General features: G+C 43.4%; 1 protein-coding gene across 6 annotated transcripts in view; it reads left to right on the forward strand.

Moving 5' to 3' along the window:
• The window catches only part of LOC141765114 (glutamate receptor 2-like), a 129,427-nt gene that overhangs the window by 101,430 nt on the left and 8,345 nt on the right, over positions 1 to 19,652 (forward strand). For 2 of the 6 annotated variants that reach the window (XM_074631046.1, XM_074631044.1), the window contains exons 18-19: positions 9,048 to 9,182; positions 15,250 to 15,425. In XM_074631046.1, the coding sequence (XP_074487147.1) occupies positions 9,048 to 9,182; positions 15,250 to 15,420 (306 nt within the window). In that variant the 3' untranslated portion in view covers positions 15,421 to 15,425. Of the gene's footprint in view, positions 1 to 9,047; positions 9,183 to 15,249; positions 15,434 to 19,652 lie in introns of those variants that run through there. The other 4 variants (XM_074631048.1, XM_074631047.1, XM_074631045.1 and 1 more) reach the window with 3 other exon arrangements.

A 19,652-nucleotide genomic window follows, 5' to 3' on the forward strand; every position in this document is an offset into this window, starting at 1 on the left:
TACTAGGGGTGTCACGATTCTCCAAATCCACGATTCAATTTGACTTTCCATTTTAAGGTCACGATTTGATTAAATTTTTTATTTAAACACGGCATTGTTGGACTATGGAGTCTTGATTCGTAAACATCGACAGATCATTGGTTTTATGCCTTGACAACTGTCATTTACACTTTAAATTTTTTCTTTAAAAAGAGAGGCTATCAAGTGTGATATATTTTGGAATGTGCCACACTAAGGCCATCCATCCATCCATTATCTGTAACCGCTTATCCTATTCGGGGTCAAGGTGGGGCTGGAGCCGATCCCAGCTGATGTTGGGCGAACGCGTGGTACACCCCGAACAGGTCGTCATACGGTCAAATTGAATTAATATATTTAATATGTAATAACAATAACTTATTTCATCAGTTGATACTATTGGTCAATTGGGGAACAAGCTGTTAAACAACAAAAAGAAGATCCACTAAATGGCAGAAGGGGGGTACTTTACAACAAGAGAGTTTCTCAGGGTTCACAAGGCACACCTGAATGCACCAGGAAGTTCCTCCCTGTCGGCGCCTACATGCTTTAACACTACGGCAAGCATAAACCCCGCTTTACCGTACAAAGTGATGTAGACACACAATTGATTTTAAGTGCAGATAGCGCGACCGCGGCTGAAATCGGCAAACAGTTCGATAAGTGCTGTTTTCTTTGGTTGCTGCAGTTGCCTAGAAACTGTAGTTTTTCTGTCAGTGACACGTTTGCTGTTTACATAACTCACGGGAACGGCAAAATGTCGCAACACCAGTGACTTCAGGGTGGCAGGAGGATTTTCCAGTTCTGTTGTTTCTCCGTCATCTCTGACTCCGGCAGTGGCCATGGTGTCTCAAAGTGCAGCTAAAGACTACCGGTAAGATACGCTGTGTCGTCACTAGCTGCAAAGTACCGATAAGATACGCTGTGTCATCTCTAGCTGTAGACTACCGGTAAGATACGCTGTGTCATCTTTAGCTGCAGACTACCGGTAAGATACGCTGTGTCGTCTCTAGCTGCAGGCTACCGGTAAGATACACTGTGTCGTCTCTAGCTAAAGACTACCGGTAATATACCCTGTGTCGTCTCTAGCTAAAGACTACCGGTAAGATACGCTGTGTCTTCACTAGCTGCAAAGTACCGGTAAGATACGCTGTGTCATCTCTAGCTGCAGACTACCGGTAAGATACGCTGTGTCATCTTTAGCTGCAGACTACCGGTAAGATACGCTGTGTCGTTTCTAGCTGCAGGCTACCGTTAAGATACGCTGTGTCGTCTCTAGCTAAAGACTACCGGTAATATACCGTGTCGTCTCTAGCTGCAGGCTACCGGTAAGATACGCTGTGTCGTCACAAGCTGCAAAGTACCGGTAAGATACGCTGTGTAGTCTCTAGCTAAAGACTACCGGTAAGATACGCTGTGTCGTCTCTAGCTGGTAGGATATGCTGTGTCGTCTCTAGCTAAAAACTACCGGTAAGATACGCTGTGTCGTCTCTAGCTGGTAGGATATGCTGTGTGGTCTCTAGCTGCAGACTACCGGTAAGATACGCTGTGTCGTCTCTAGCTGCAGGCTACCGGTAAGATACGCTGTGTCGTCTCTTGCTGCAGACTACCGGTAAGATACGCTGTGCCGTCTCTAGCTGCAAAGTACCAGTAAGATACGCTGTGCCGTCTCTAGCTAAAGACTACCTACTGGTAGATACGCTGTGTCGTCTCTAGCTAAAGACTACCAGTAAGATACGCTGTGTCGTCTCCTGCTAAAGACTACAAGTAAGATACGCTGTGTCGTCTCTTGCTAAAGACTACCAGTAAGATACGCTGTGTCGTCACTAGCTGCAAAGTACCGATAAGATACACTGTGTCGTCTCTAGCTAAAGACTACCGGTAATATACCCTGTGCCGTCTCTAGCTAAAGACTACCTACTGGTAGATACGCTGTGTCGTCTCTAGCTAAAGACTACCAGTAAGATACGCTGTGTCGTCTCTAGCTAAAGACTACCAGTAAGATACGCTGTGTCGTCTCCTGCTAAAGACTACAAGTAAGATACGCTGTGTCGTCTCTTGCTAAAGACTACCAGTAAGATACGCTGTGTCGTCACTAGCTGCAAAGTACCGATAAGATACGCTGTGTCATCTCTAGCTGTAGACTACCGGTAAGATACGCTGTGTCATCTTTAGCTGCAGACTACCGGTAAGATACGCTGTGTCATCTTTAGCTGCAGACTACCGGTAAGATACGCTGTGTCGTCTCTAGTTGCAGGCTACCGGTAAGATACACTGTGTCGTCTCTAGCTAAAGACTACCGGTAATATACCCTGTGTTGTCTCTAGCTAAAGACTACCGGTAAGATACGCTGTGTCTTCACTAGCTGCAAAGTACCGGTAAGATACGCTGTGTCATCTCTAGCTGCAGACTACCGGTAAGATACGCTGTGTCATCTTTAGCTGCAGACTACCGGTAAGATACGCTGTGTCGTTTCTAGCTGCAGGCTACCGTTAAGATACGCTGTGTCGTCTCTAGTTAAAGACTACCGGTAATATACCGTGTCGTCTCTAGCTGCAGGCTACCGGTAAGATACGCTGTGTCGTCACAAGCTGCAAAGTACCGGTAAGATACGCTGTGTAGTCTCTAGCTAAAGACTACCGGTAAGATACGCTGTGTCGTCTCTAGCTGGTAGGATATGTTGTGTCGTCTCTAGCTAAAGACTACCGGTAAGATACGCTGTGTCGTCTCTAGCTGCAGACTACCGGTAAGATACGCTGTGTCGTCTCTAGCTGGTAGGATATGCTGTGTGGTCTCTAGCTGCAGACTACCGGTAAGATACGCTGTGTCGTCTCTAGCTGCAGGCTACCGGTAAGATACGCTGTGTCGTCTCTTGCTGCAGACTACCGGTAAGATACGCTGTGCCGTCTCTAGCTGCAAAGTACCAGTAAGATACGCTGTGCCGTCTCTAGCTAAAGACTACAAGTAAGATACGCTGTGTCGTCTCTAGCTAAAGACTACCAGTAAGATACGCTGTGTCGTCTCTAGCTAAAGACTACCAGTAAGATACGCTGTGTCGTCTCCTGCTAAAGACTACCAGTAAGATACGCTGTGTCGTCTCTTGCTAAAGACTACCAGTAAGATACGCTGTGTCGTCTCTAGCTGGTAGGATATGCTGTGTCGTCTCTAGCTGCAGACTACCGGTAAGATACGCTGTGTCGTCTCTAGCTGCAGGCTACCGGTAAGATACGCTGTGTCGTCTCTTGCTGCAGACTACCAGTAAGATACGCTGTGCCGTCTCTAGCTGCAAAGTACCAGTAAGATACGCTGTGCCGTCTCTAGCTAAAGACTACCAGTAAGATACGCTGTGTCGTCTCTAGCTAAAGACTACCAGTAAGATACGCTCTGTCGTCTCTAGCTAAAGACTACCAGTAAGATACGCTGTGTCGTCTCTAGCTAAAGACTACCAGTAAGATACGCTGTGTCGTCTCTAGCTAAAGACTACCAGTAAGATACGCTGTGTCGTCTCCTGCTAAAGACTACCAGTAAGATACGCTGTGTCGTCTCTTGCTAAAGACTACCAGTAAGATACGCTGTGTCGTCTCTTGCTAAAGACTACCAGTAAGATACGCTGTGTCGTCTCTAGCTAAAGACTACCAGTAAGATACGCTGTCGTCTCTAGCTAAAGACTACCGGTAAGATATGCTGTGTCGTCTCTAGCTGCAGGCTACCGGTAAGATACGCTGTGTCGTCTCTTGCTGCAGACTACCGGTAAGATACGCTGTGTCGTCTCTTGCTGCAGACTACCGGTAAGATACGCTGTGCTGTCTCTAGCTGCAAAGTACCAGTAATATACGCTGTGTCGTCTCTTGCTAAAGACTACCAGTAAGATACGCTGTGTCGTCTCTTGCTAAAGACTACCAGTACGATACGCTGTGTCGTCTCTAGCTAAAGACTACCAGTAAGATACGCTGTGTCGTCTCTAGCTAAAGACTACCAGTAAGATACGCTGTGTCGTCTCTAGCTAAAGACTAAAGGTAAGATACGCTGTGTCGTCTCTAGCTAAAGACTACCGGTAAGATACGCTGTGTCGTCTCTAGCTAAAGACTACCGGTAAGATACGCTGTGTCGTCTCTTGCTAAAGACTACCGGTAAGATACGCTGTGTCGTCTCTTGCTAAAGATTAAAGGTAAGATACGCTGTGTCGTCTCTAGCTAAAGACTACCAGTAAGATACGCTGTGTCGTCTCTAGCTAAAGACTACCAGTAAGATACGCAGTGTCGTGTCTTGCTAAAGAGTCGTCTTTGAAGTGTTTTTTTTTCCTTTGGACGCACGCAACTAGTGCGGGGGCGGAGAGAAAAAAGAAATACTGGGAAAATCGCTGACCCTCTTTTGATTTTGATGATCGAAATCGGAAGCTAATTTCGATCGATTTCCGGTTAAGATTCTAAACCGTGACACCCCTACTGTATATGTGCTCTTTTCAGCATGTGCACAATTGCTACCATGAGTATCCTGCAGAGACTGCCAGCTATCAAACCTGGGGAAATAGATATTGAAAGACTGGTGTTTTGTTAGGAAGGAAATGCATGATCTGCTGTTTTGTTGAGAAACACTGAATGCAAACATAACTCTGTTGGTTGAAGGCCTCAGTATGCTTCAAACGTTCTGTTATACATTATATAGGCTGACCGTGTCTAAATGCAGAAGTGCTTATCCCTGTTCTGAATGGCCACACTGGAAAGCAGCGTGAAAAGCCCCCTCCCTCCCCTTAGCACCAAGCACCCAGAAGGGTGAAACACAATGAATCATACTGTACACATACTTTCAGTGGGTGTGATTGTTGGATTTTCTGTTACAGAATTGTTGGCCTTTAATCTCCACAGGGTACCTTTAAGTATACTAGACTTATATTATGGACTACAATAAAAAACGTTGTGGCTCATGGCTCCCAAAGAGCAACTCGGCATCAGCTGAAAACCTTGTTTTTGCTGATCTTCAGTGGTTTCAATTTTCACTTTGCTGCAGTGATGTTTCAGGTGTTCTCCAGGACCCTGTGACACTGCTGGGTGTGGTCAAAGGTGAAACAGTCTTGAAACTTTCAACCAGACTGGGCAGTGAAACATTGCTTTTCAGCCTGCTGTTAATTTAAAGGGAACATTTGACACCTTGTATGTGTATGTCCAATCAGTGCTGATGGTAAGTGTAGTCCATTGAAGCAATAAAGTCCTCAGTGCTGCTATATTGACCAAGAAAGCTGAATTTTCCTGCTCGCAAAGCTGTGCCGGCAGTGCCTACATGTACCAGGATGCATTGTGCAGGAGCTAATGACATCCAGCCAAAACATAGTCTAGCGCCTATATTTATGAACATTCCATTGTTGGACTATGGAGTCTTGATTCGTAAACATCATCAGATCATTGGTTTTATGCCCTGACAACTGTCATTTACAGGTTCAAATTCTTCTTTAAAAAGAGAAGCTATCAAGTGTGATATTTTTTGGAATGTGCCACACTAATGCCATCCATCCATCCATTATCTGTGGGGCTGCAGCCAATCCCTGCTGACGTTGGGCAAAGGCGGGGTACACCCTGGACAGGCATATGGTCAAATTTAATTAATGAATTTAATAGAAATAACTTATTTCACCATTTGATACTATTGGTCAATTGGGGAATAAGCTGTTAAACAACAAAAAGAAGATCCACTAGATGGCAAGAGGGTAAGCCTAGTTTACAACAACAGATAGAGTTTCTCAGAGTTTACGAGGCACACCAGAATGCACCAGGAAGTTCCTCCCTGTCAGCGCCTGCATGCTTTAACACTACGGCGAGCATGAACCCCGCTTTACCGTACAAAGTGATGTAGACACACAATTGATTTTAAGTGCTACACTTAGATAGCATGACCGCAGCTGAAATCGCCAAACAGTTCAATTAGTGCTGTTTTTTTGGCTGCTGCAGTCGCCTAGAAACTAACATAAATCACGGGGAAGGCAAAATGTTGCGACACCGGTGACTTGAGGGTAGCAGGAGGTGTGGTGGCAGTTTCTGTTAAAACAAGACACAAACCAAGGTAACAACTTGTCTTTCAGTAAATTTAATAAAAAAGCATATATTAATAAGTAAAGCATCTGCAGATGGACTCACAAGCACAGCCACCTGTTGTGGACTGTGGCAAGTGAGCCCCGAATACAGAGAGTAGTCAGTATTTATACATTTAAAACATAACACGAAGATAAGTGCAAAGAAGAAAAGAAGAGAAAAATAGAAAGTGTATCAATGCGTCAGCACACAGCAGACAACAGAGCATCACAAGACATAACAAGTATTTCAGCAATCTGTTGTTTGCAGTTACAGAGAACTAAAATGTCACGTCACTGTCCTATTGTGACAAAGTTGAACATGTGAGGCCCTGAGATTGTCTAAAGGTACAGTGTTAAACTGCAGATATGAAAATTGCCATTACAGAGGATTCTGTTGTTTCTCCGTCATTCATCTACCCTCTCGGCCTTGCATGTAGAAAGTGCAACCGATTCTGCAGCAGGAGAACTCCGCTTTCTTGGTCGATATAGCATGCACAGGAATTTATTGCTTCGATCGACTACATTCACTATCAACACTGCTTGGACATCCACATAAAGAGCGGCAAATTTCTCTTTTTAAATGTTAAACTCGTTAAATATATGTGACATTTGGCTGACTCCACTATGCTATGGAACAACGGCTCAGGCTCACTCTACCACAGCGTCGGAGATATAGGGTTTATTTACTTTTTGAAAAATCATTTATTCATTTGTTTGGGAAGAGGATTTACTCGTGTGGAAATAACTGAACTGAACCAACCGAACAGAGAGCCTATATTGATTTGTTTGGAAAGAGGATTTACTTGTGCGGGGAAAAACTGAACTGAACTCAACAAACTGAATTTCTATCTATCGTTTGTTGTATATTGCTAAATCTCTGAGAAATAGTGAACTCTGGACTCTTTATTTTTGGTGAATATTATTATGACTTGCATTTGATTATCTTACACGTAACTCCCCAGATCCATTTTGTTTGAACCAATCCGACAGCATCCAATCAAGTTGCAGGAGAAAACCATGAAGAACTAACGTTACATTACTGAGCGCCAGTAACTCTGTTGTTAAAATGGCATTACAATGACTTGTTTGGAACTTGACTTGGGACTTGAGTGCAAAGACTTGAGTGCACAGACTTGAGACTTACTTGTGACTTGTAAAACAATGACTTGGTTCCATCTCTGGTAGCCTATACCTGGTGAAATGTCAGGAGGGTATACAAAATAGATACTGCCCAAGCCTAGTATTACATTGCCTCTACTACCTCTCGATGGACTCTCCACTCTCCCGAGGGAGGTTTCTGGCAAGAGAAAAAGTCTGCCATCATGTTCTGTGGCCCTGGCAGGGAAATGGCCCTGAGACTTAATAAGCGAGGGAAAGCCCATACGAGGAGTTGCCGCGCCACCCGTAACGCTGGAGCTGGAGTATGACCTCCAACCGTAATGGATTTTGGGAGGTTAGCATTTGGCAGGAGTCCAGGGTTATCTCAATAAACACTAGCCTTTGGCTAGGTATGAGTTAATTTTTGCCCTGATTGACAGTAAAACATGGCAAAGAAGGGCCATGGTGTCATGCTCTCCCTGTTCCCGGGTTGGAGCACAAATCTTCCAAATATGGGAGGATTTGCATACCGGTGGATTGTATCAGGGCCAGCAATTCCCTCATTCACCTTGTGAAGACCTATTGGGCTAGGGAAAGACCAAAAGGGAACACCTTGAACTGATGCCCAGCGATGCCCAGACCCCCGACCCATCTGTGTCAAAGGCGCCGGCCATGTGGGAGCCCGGCGGCGGTAATCAGGTCGCTCCAAGGTCGCCTGTAGAGATGCATCACTGAGACTGAGAGTGAGACAGTGGAGGACTGCAGGGATTGGGACCGGGCTAATATCAGTTGGGACAGGGAGTCCCAAACACGGCCCATACATGCTGCCGTATCGTAACTTTTCATTTGAATGTCATCTGTAAGACTCGGGCTTGGGACAGCGAGCATCAGGTCTCAAGACCTCCTCGGGTGACACAATGAGGGAGGCAATAGATAGCCCCACAGCTGGCATCTGGTCCAGCTCCTCAGTGTGTGGTTGAGGGGGCAGCTCAGAAAAAGTAGCTTGTGATTTGACCCGCCTAAACAATGCACTGGCCAGAGAGCCTGCCATTGGAGCCTGATCCAATCCTAATCAGGAGTCAAATTGCATTGTGATGCAACAGCTTGGGTCCATGTTTACTTCCTGTCAGTTTATGTAATTCACATACACTGCAACAGGAAACAAACTGGGTCAGTGGGGACTGGAATGTTTACGTTTACAAACTGTAGTTCTAAGTATGCGGTTTCAGGGCTAGCGAAGAGTCACCGGCTATCTGCTTTTTCATTTTAAGCTTTTAGTTTTAACCTGCATTCGAGGATTACCTGCAAGAAAATTCAAGGGACATCTTTGATGATGACGTGGGCTTATGTAGGCGGGGTTGCCCTACATCATCCCAGGTCACATGTGACTTTGTTGATATTAATACTTGACCTGCACATGTGCGAGATTGATAACATCCAGTGTTAAGCACTGCCTCTGGAGGTCAGGAGAAATGAAATAGAACTGCAAATTTCTATAGTTTCTATCGTTTAGGATACAATTGTACTCACTAAAGAAACTGCTGAATTCTGTAAACACAGTTACATCACTAACAAGAAGTCAGACATGCATAAATCTAGTACATACAAAGGTACACTAAGATTTACACACAGACAAATAAAGGGCAAGAACGGGTTAAGTCTGTGCAGGTCATGTTTAGTCTAGTTGTCTTTGACTCTGTGCTGTTCTAATCTAAAGCTATATTTATGATGAGTTAATTGTTTAAAGATGACAGGTTAGTGGTACCGTCAGTCATTAAAGTCAGCTGTTAACATAAAAACACCCCACTAACACCTTTCTCTGGGTGGCTGCCTTCTTTTTTTGCCTTTGTGTGTGTGTGTGTACTAGGAGAAGACCAGCGCCCTGTCTCTCAGTAATGTAGCAGGAGTCTTCTACATCCTGGTTGGAGGTCTGGGTCTGGCCATGATGGTAGCCCTGGTAGAGTTCTGCTACAAGAGCCGTGCTGAGGCCAAAAAAATGAAGGTACCTTATATTTTAAAATACCACTTTCTATCTCAAATTAATTAGTATTATAGTAATATTATTAATTTGCTACATGTACCTGAATTTGTGTGATTTGTGTAATGTTAGAAAACAAACGAACAAATGCCTTCCAGTCAGAAAACCAGAAAAGAAAAAATTCTGTGTTGTTAAAAGGGAACGGCCATTTTTAAAACCCTGAAATTATTCCGAAGTTATATATAACATGATGGGAAAAAAAAAAAAAAACTTGCTCATATTGCGAGGGCGCACCGGGAAAACACAAGGCGACAGCATTATCACGGTAAATAGCATCTGCCTGTCAATGGAGTATGAATAGAGTATAGAATTTCATTTGCAATATAAATAAACATGCTTTCAGTTTCTGAATCCATTTTATTTTTACAATAATGATATCTATAGCTAATTCCATAAATACAGTACTAGACTTTCGTTGACCACGTATAGCACGGATGGGAATAGTCCAAGATGCCTTACTGGTGTTCTGTTCCTCACTGCTACAAGCTAGCTGCTGCCCAAATCCTGTCATGGATCTCTCTGTTCCAGTGGACAGCACTTGCATAAACTATAACTACTGGAAAACAAAAGAAGTCAGAAAGGTATCACATAGGGATGCTAATTTTGAAAAAATGTCTTAACCGATAACCGACCCTTGTTAACCGATTATTAACCGATAACCGACCCTCGTTAACCGATTATTAACCGATAAAAGACCCTCGTTAACCGTTTATTAACCGTTAACCGACAAGATTTTTGCGTACCAGCTACAGTATATGATCACAACAGACAACTGAGTCCCCAGTTCACCGTCCGGGAGCGTTAACTTAGCAGCCACGATGCTGCGTGTAGTGTCACGGACATGCAGCCACTTTCCCAGTAAAAGTCTCCACCACACATTTAGTTTAGTTTAGTTTAGTAGGTTGTCAGCTGTGTGTCTGCCCAGATTAACGATAGCGATTGTCCGACAAAACAGTGTGTTTTTTTTGTGCTACGTTAGCATCTGTAGCTCTGCTGGTAGCTTCGTGCTCACCATTGTCGCTATAGACGGGAGCCAACTTCCTATTTCTGTAACCCCGGCTCAGACTCTCTTAAGGTGGACCAGCTTTTCTCCTTTAAGTGACGAGTTTTTCTCAGCTTTTTAAATAATTATTAACATTTCTTTTAACCGTTTTAACCGATAGTGTTAATCGGTTAAGATGCTTAATGTCAGTTAACGGTTAAACGGTTAATTATTAACATCCCTAGTATCACACAGTTTCTCTGTCTTATAAGTGTTTATTGTTAACATAAAATAGATTTAGTCAGTTACTGTTTACCTTTCCACCTTGTGGTTTCCCGGTGCGTCCTTGCTATATGCGCGTACATGAGCTGGATGTAGTATTTTTCCTATCATGATATATAGCCTCCGGAATAATATCGGTGTTTTAAAAATGTCCGATGTTCCCCTTTAATGTGATGTGACAATGTGATGTGTCTATTGTAGCATTTCCATATGTGTGAAATTCATATCCCATAGAAGTGAATTAAATGTAATATAAGTGAGTAAGTAATGAAATAGTATGCCAGTGTTTTTATAATACTATCCATAGTGAGGCATACTCAGTTGCCAGTTTGTTAGCTACGCTTTTATGGTCATTTTTGAAGTTGTTGTTTATGGTGCTGTTGAATTCTATTGCATTATACTTACACTGAAATGTGTTTCTAATATTTAGTCCATCCTATGTAGATCAGAGAGGGGAAAATACTAGAAACACCCCTCAGTATAACACAATACAATTCAACAGCAGCACAAGCTACAGTCTCCAAAACGACCATTTAGTTGAACCAACACCTCTCTAAAACAAAAACTGAACATTACAACTTTCATGAAGGTAGGATTTATTGCAGGGCTGCTGGACAAGACTACATTACCCACTCGGGGTCTCATCCCAAATTCATACCAGGCGTACAATGTCAACAGTGCATAAGTGCTACAGCAGCATCAATCCACACTTAATGTCAATTTCCTTTGTGAAGTCACTGTCCTCAGTCAACGTATTCTCATACAGCGGTTCGTATATCTTACGAAAAAGTTATTCCTGCCTTTTTGTTCGTTTTTCTATGAATGTCCAGCTACAAGTGACGATTTTCGCTCGTTACATACATACAGTCTTTTCAAAATAAACTTCCGTCTTCACAGGAAACAACTTCCTTAGGTTTAGGCAACAAAACTCATTTGTTAGGCTTAGGAAAAGATCAACTTGATTAGGCGATAAAATTTCTTGGTTAAGTTTAGGAAAAGATTTTGGTTTAGCTTTAAATAACTACAGAAGTGGGGTTATTTAAAGTGGCACTAGGCAGAATATTTTTGGCATCATTGGGCAAAAATTCCATAAAAACCTTTCAGCATATTGTAATTCAAGTGTTCTGAGAGAAAACTAGACTTCTGCTCCTCCTCATGGCTCTGTTTTCAGGCTTAAGAAAATCTAGCCTTTGATGGGAGACTTTGGCCAATCACAGGACATTTCAGAGAGAGAGAGCGTTCTTATTGGCTGTGCTCCAGCTGGTGGGCGGTGCTTGGTATTTCCGCGACTGAGATCTCGACATGGCTGCGGGGTCACAAACTTTCTCATTTTACAGCTAAACCGTACACTACAAGAGGATTCTGAAAACATCTGAGGAGAGAAATAGGCATTACAGTAACAGAATATTGATTCATATTTGATCAGCGCTGCCTGGTTTGACCGTTTGATCGGAGTTTGCGAGTGATTGACAGCCGGCTCTCATAGATGGAAGCTGGACGGCAGACTCCAGATCAGCTCTTACTGGTTGTTTTCCTCCGGTCTGTGAAATCTTGCAGATGCCGTTAGGAGCAACGGAGGACACAGAGGAACATGATTTCTTTCATATTACCTGTCTCATGCTCTACTGTCAGGATATGGTTAATGGTAAATGGACTTGCATTTATATAGTGCTTTTCTAGTCTTCCGACCACTCAAAGCGCTTTACACCACATGTCAGCATTCACCCATTCACACACACTGAATTTGTATTGAATGCAGCCGAAGTGCATCTTGTCCTCTCTGCTTGGTGTGTGTGCTTCGGTCAAACTGACACACCGATAGAAGCACATGGCCAGGGGTCAGTAACCTTTACTATCAAAAGAGCCATTTTAGGCAAAAAAATAAATAAATCTGTCTGGAGCCGCAAAACATTTGAGCATTGTGATGAAGGTAACACAGTTTATAGTCTAAGTATATAGTATATAAGTCTAATGCAGTGAGGGCCAAAGAAACAATGTACTACGGAGTGTTAGGGCCACATTAAGGGAAAAACATCTGAGATTTTCAGAATAAAGTCATAATATTAAGAGAAAAAGTCGTAACATAACGAGAATAAAGTCATAACTTTACGAGAATAAAGTCATAACTTTACGAGAATAAAGTCATAACTTTCCGGGAAAAAAATCGTAATATTACGAGAATAAAGTCAACTTTATGGGGAAAAAAAAAATAACGTAAAGTTAAAACGTAAAAACGTAAAATTACTACTTTATAATATTGTGACTTTAATCTCATAATACCTTGACTTTTTTTCTCTTAAATTTATGAATTAATTCTCATACTATTACGACTTTTTTCTCGTAAACCTTTGACTTTATTATCATAATTTTAAGACTTTTTTTCTCGTAAACCTATGACTTTATTCTCAAAATATTATGACTTTATTCTCAAAATCTCAGATTTATTTTTTTCCTCAATGTGGCCTTTATACTCCGTTGTACCGTCATACATTAGTAGGGCAGAAGAGATGATTGAGAGGGCTTAATTTTTATCAGCCTATGCATTGGTTTTTTTTAGGAAATTGTTGCGTTTTATACCTTTAAACCTGCAGTAGGCAGAATGTTTTTTGGCCTCATTGGGCAACAAATTCCATAATAATTTTTAAACTTATTGTAATTCAAGTGTTCTGAGAGACCTCTACACCTCCTCATGGCTCTGTTTTCAGGCTGTAAATGATTAGCCCTGACAGGAGACTTTGACCAATCACAGTTCATTTCAGAGAGAGAGAGCGTTCCTATTGGCTGTTCATTCGACGGAGGTAGCTGTCAATCACTCGCAAACTCCGACCAAACGGTCAAGCTAGGCAGCGCTGATCAAATATGAATCAATATTCTGTTACTGTAATGACTATTTTTCTCCTCATGTTTTCAGAAACATCTTGTAGTGTACTGTTTAGCTGTAATTAAGTAGTAGTGCAAAAATATATGTTACATTCAATTCTTGCAGTTCTGTGCCCTGTCCTGACTCAGAGGGGACTGGTTCGACAGGGGATGGCAGCTGGTAGGAAGGACGCGTGCCGCGCGCGTCTCACAGCAACAACAGACAGTGAAAGTGATCTATTGACAGTATATTGACATCATATCAGCAAGATTACTACAATTTCGATGTCTATCTGTAGAATATGTTACGGAGATGAAAAAAAAGTAAAGACTTATTTTTAAATCAACACTTCCTGCTTTCATTTAAAAATAAAAGCCCTCAAGCGTTTTTTTTTTATGGACAGAATTCCTTCATTTGTTAACACGAGGCTTTTATTCTGAAATATGAGCAGTCAGTGCTGTGGAACATGCAGTGACTTGGAGAGCTCCATGAATTAATAAAGTATGGGGTTTAATCAACACTTCCTGCTTTCATTTCGAAATAAAAGCCCTCGAGCGTTTTTTCTGTAGACAGAAATCCTTCATTTGTTAACACGAGGCTTTTATTCTGAAATATGTGCCGGACAGTGTTCTAGAACATGCAGTGACTTGGAGGGCTCCATGAATGAATATAGTACGGAGTTTTAATTGTGGATTATTACTATTATTTACAAATTACCACACGTTTCTTAACCTTTCTCTGTCTAAAATAAATATAAATTATATTTATAATGAAATGAAATGGCCATTAAAAGGCAAACTCTATGTAGAAAGAAAGGGCTGACAGCAGCAGCTGCAGCAACAGACAAGCAGCTAGTGTGAACACCTGATGCGTGAATCACGCAGCCACCACGCCACGCAGCCGCCACGCGCACCTGACGCTCCTGGTGTGTCCAAGGCTTTAGGCTTTAGGCTGTGTTGTCACTGCCAAGATGGTGACGGCCGGAGTTGCTCACTTTGAGCTTCGGCTCTTCAGAAACCTATGGGTGACGTCACGGAAACCACGTCCATATTTTGTACAGTCCATGCCCGCGAACATGGCCCACTCAGATTCCATGTTTCCATCCTCTCTCTGGATGTAGGTGAGAGTCACTAGGTTTGTCATTAGCTTATGGGCCTCGCAAATGGTAGTCTCAGTTGGACATTTTCATTTCATTTTCACTACACGTATGGGATTAATGGGTCTGTCCCAGTAATGGTAGGGATATTTGTAGTTTTTTTCTTTTGCAAGAACAATCTGCAGAAAGAAAGCTGCCTAATTATGTATAGAATGCAGAACAGAGATTTAATTTCCTTTTTATTTTATGTATTGAAATAGAGGCAAATTAATGAAGTGGTCAGTTATTATGCACTTCTGTCACAATGTAATGGTCATCTTTTTATATTATTTGTAGCATGACATTTGGGCCTTGGAGTACACACACACACACACACACACATATGCTGATATTTACTGTAAAATGTGATAAGATTTTGATCACATTTCCATCTCTCTCTTTCTCTCTCTCTCTCTCCCCTTCTTTCTCTCTCTGTCTCTCTCTCCCTCTCTCTCTCTCTCTCTCTCTCTATCTGTGTCTCTCTCTATCCGTCTCTCCCTCTCTCTCTCTCTCTCTATCTGTGTCTCTCTCTCTCTCCCTCTCTATCCGTCTCTCTCTCTCGCTCTCTCTCTCTCTCTCTCGTAATGCAAACCCTTGTTGCTTTTGCAGTTATCTACTATTGGTGCTATCAGTACTCAAACGGTTGTTGTCGCATGAATCGGTAATAATAATGATAATAATAATAATAATTACTCACATGGCTAAAGAGTCATCATTGTTGCATAAACACAATCAGTAGAATAATAACAATGACTTTATTTTTGTCATGAAGGTGGCAGCCAACACCTTGTCGTCCCCCCAGCACACAGGAAACTACACACACACTTTGTCTTCTCCTCAACACGCACCCAACTTCAACCTGCTGTCCCCCAGCCACCAGCCAAACTACGCCACCTATAAAGAGGGCTACAACGTTTACGGCATTGAGAGTGTCAAGATCTAACACGGGTAGGAGAGTGATGATTGATGGCTAAAACTTCCCTCACCTCACAGTCATAGACAATGTTTAGACAATTCATTTTTGAATCGGCATTCATTCATACCATCGAACAACAGCTGCATTCACATGATGGTGGTGCACAGCAGCTTCAGTGGCAAACTGCATTTTCATTGGGCCTCAATGACGCAAAATGATACTAGTGGAAAACATGTTCTGTTAAGCCTTCAAGCTTCCCCCTTACCTGTTTTTGATTGCTGTTAAGCTTCCATCAGTGAAACTTAAAATGTGGATTCCAGTTCCAAATGCTCTTCTCTTTCCTGGTCTGGACTGTTTAGTTTTAATGGCAGTGACTCCTCAAAGAGGATATAATTAGTGAATGGAAGGTACTGAGGCATTAATCAGCTGGATATCGGCTACACACCTGCTTTTATTGGAGATTATGAAAAAAACGGTTCGGCAATTGAACAATCACACCCATCATTAAAAGGGACTGTTTGTAAGAATCAGAAATGTCTTGTTAACAGCGACACCTGTGGCCGGTAAGTCAACGAAAGTCAGCGTCCTGTTGCTCGCGCTCGCGCTTGTGCTCGCTCTACATAGACATGAACGAGCATCGCTCAAAACAGTGAGGCGACACACGTCAGCTAAAACCACAATATCACTCTATATTTCAGCTGCTTGGCAGTAATGTTAGCTGACCAGACGAAGATCTCTCCATGAATCAATGCTGATCCTAGTGTTGGCTTTTCCTGCCTCAGTCTCCCGACCGCGGCCGGAGGGAACAGGGGAGATGCCGGAGTTTTGGTCGGAGACGATAACGTTTCTCTCTGCGGAGCCCCGTCACTTCACAAGACACGGGAAACCTCTGTTGGTCTGGAGGAGCTACAGCAGTTATTTCTGTACAAACGTCCACTGAACATTCACTAGATATTCTCAGAGCTAAACTAACTCTTCTGCAGTGTGGAGTGTGCACGCATGCATGTGAGAGTGGAGACAAAAGAGCAAGAACGAGCGCGGTGTGTGAGTGAAGGCGAGCAGGCAGAGTACAGCAGAGACTCCGGTCTTGGAGACCAAAGCTACGGTCTCCCCCGCGTCCTCCAACCGCGGCCAACACTGTTTAACAGACGGGCTTCACTAGATACAACCAAGAGGTTTTGGTGCTTCCATGTAGATTGTGTTGGACTCTGAGTCTGAACAGCGTAGCCACACGCGAGCGCGCATGGGACACCGACCCGCAATGATTTATACGTGTAAGAAGTTACAAACAGTCCCTTTAAAAGAGCAACATATAAGTCTATCACTGCAGTGACTATTAAGGCAAACATTTTATGAGATGTTCACACTCCAAAAGAGTAAAATGACAGACATGTGTCAGCCCAGGCTTCCGAGGATAAACCTGAGAGCCTTGCACTGTCCAAAGACACAAATGGGAAGTTTTAGTTTGGCAGAACTTCAAGCTGCTGTTTCCAATTTATAATGAATCAACTTTATAATATGACCTCTTCTGAAAACATTATGCTTTTGAACCGTATGATTTCATTAATATCCATGTACATGGAATCTTTTTGCCTATTAGAATTATCAATAGAATGAGACAAAAGTTGCCATTGAGGCTGGCTGGCATTGCAGAGTGATTTACTGTATATTCAGGGCATGATGGGAATGCAGCAGTTGTTGATGTTAAACCAAAATAACATGTAAACCATAATAAAGTCTAGATTAACAGTGCATACAAGGTATCTGGTCCAAACTGTATATGGCTGTGATATTCCTTTCCTTTGTTCACTCATTACCCCACCGCTTGCTCTCCTCTCCCCTCCTCTCCTCTCCTCTTAACCACTCCTCCTACCCTCTCTGCCCTCCTTCCGTTTTTCCTCTCCTCTCTTCCGCTCTCCTTCTTGTCTTCTTACCCACCTCCACTTTTCCCGTATTTACTTTTTCCAACCCTGATCCTGCTTTCTTACTTTCTAGCCAATCATCCTCTTCAATGGACTGACTTCATTGGTCAATCACTCCCATCTGTCTTAATGTCAGCTTTTCATTAGGCAGCCCCATGATTTTTTCATTTTAAAGATGGGATGGTTTGGACTGGTAGCGTCATCAAACACTGGTCATCTTGGTAGAACAAATGTAAGTGTGATACCACTGTTTTACAGTGATAAATACTGCTGTTCCCTTTGAGTTGATTTACTCGTTACAACACATGGGATATCACACCCTGCATGGTCTGATTGAAGACACCTCTGTTCATGTCTAAAAGGCAGATGACCTGTGGTGACACATGTATACTTCAGTCACCTCAGTCATTGCTCACTCCTTATGCTAAGCTAAGAACACCTGACCCTACAGAGTTAGAAAGCAACAGCTAATTAGCACAGTGCTCAGAATCAGCTTAAACGTTTTAGTTGGCGGTAGCGACAACAGCCTAATTTGATCAGTTGGCTACCGGGTAAACACTAATTGTTGGGCACTATTGTACCAAATGTTGTCTTAATCTCTGATTGGCTAGTTAACTGTTGTTCTTACAGAACTACCCCGAATAAGTGCTAAAGCTAAGCAGGCAAAGAAAAAGTTTTTGATCGGCCTCCCATGGGTGTGTTTTTTATTCTAACAACGAAAAGGACTAGCATTGTCCCGTCTGCCTGGGGATTATCGCCACTAGGAAAGTATTGGCTGAAACCCAACTTGGCCTGAGTCAGACTTTCCTGCACTTAGCTGGGTTGACTATATAGAATATGTGTAATGCCGGGATCAGACTACACGATATTTTTGTCTTTGACGATGTTCACCATATCAGATCTAACAATCACAGCACCATAAACTCTTGCAGTGTCTTGGTCGGGTGACAGGCAAGACTACACGTATGACCACGACCAATCACGGCACGTCGTATTCCACGATCATGCGCGAGTTCAGACGTCATCGGGGAGGCGGTTGAAGCAACTGTCGATCATGGCGACAGAAGTGTTGTGTGTGATCTTGGCAGTCTTGTGTTGCGAAAAGAAAAAGAAAAGAAAGAAAAAACAATCGCAAAGGAACACGTTGTTGGAGATGTCACACTAGGCGTGTCAAGACGAAAAATTCGGACAGGCTAGACTTTTCCTCGGGGTGTCGTGGGGCGTCCCAGACGTGGCGTCGGTTGTCGTGTACTATGACACACTACACGAGATAAGAGGATCGATTTTCGCACACGACACTCATTTATCGTTCCCGATCCCCTACGACGGCCGTGTCGGGCTATAATCGGCCTGATATCGTGTAGTCTGATCCCGGCATAAGGGTAAGCAGAGTTGTAGTTGGAGCCCTCTGAGAGCGCTAGTCAGCAGCATCTTGAGCTTCCTTGTGGCCATGATGACCGTGACATTGTAGACATGGCTTGGACATGCACGGTCTGTCAAAAGATGAACGAGAGGCTTTCCCTTTAGACCAGAGCACTGCTCCTGCGTTGTTTAGCCAGGATGATGATCCTCCTCCTCCCTGTATGGTCGGGTAACTGAGAACGTGTCATTGGAGTGGACCTCTCCTTAACCAGCAGTCAAAGTTTGCAGGGTTTTCACTCCCCCTGATCCAACAACAGTTAGGAAGCCCCTGCTTCTATTCCCAAACTTTGTCTCGAAGTTGATTTCATCAAGGAATAGACAACTACGAACCTGTGTCACAGTGCCCCGTTATGGCTAGTATTTTGATTTAGATAGAGCTGAAAAGTGTGTTTGGTCAATCCGCCAGGATTTGCTTCCCTTCACCAGGGGGACTGTTTTTTGGTAATGCAGCTGGAGAACATGTACCAGGAGCAGACAGGCTCTGTTTGGGCCATTTGCTCTCTGCCCATGCTACAAACTTATCAGGCGATGTGTCTGGTGAAGCTTGGAGCACAGATGGAGAGTCCATTGACAGCACTACTCAACAAGATCAGGGTAAACACGGACGACACCAGGGTATCGGGTCCGATACTGTGCTCATGTACTCGTACTCACAAAACGACTCCGATACAATGGCGATACCACTTTACAGCAGCGCGATGTTAACCTCTCGTCACCATCTTTCGGATCCTCAAGCTCCACCACCCCGACGGTGTGGGCGAGACGGGCCGGTTGTGCGCACGATCCCGCTGGGCTGGGATGCCACCTCAGCCGGCACACGCCGGCCCTCACTTTCATTGCGCCACGGGGTTTTGCTTGCACCCTCTGACTCGCGCATGCATTAGACTCCTTGGTCCGTGTTTCAAGACGGGTCGG

This window comes from Sebastes fasciatus, chromosome 3 (assembly GCF_043250625.1).
Source record: "Sebastes fasciatus isolate fSebFas1 chromosome 3, fSebFas1.pri, whole genome shotgun sequence".
NCBI lineage: Eukaryota > Metazoa > Chordata > Actinopteri > Perciformes > Sebastidae > Sebastes > Sebastes fasciatus.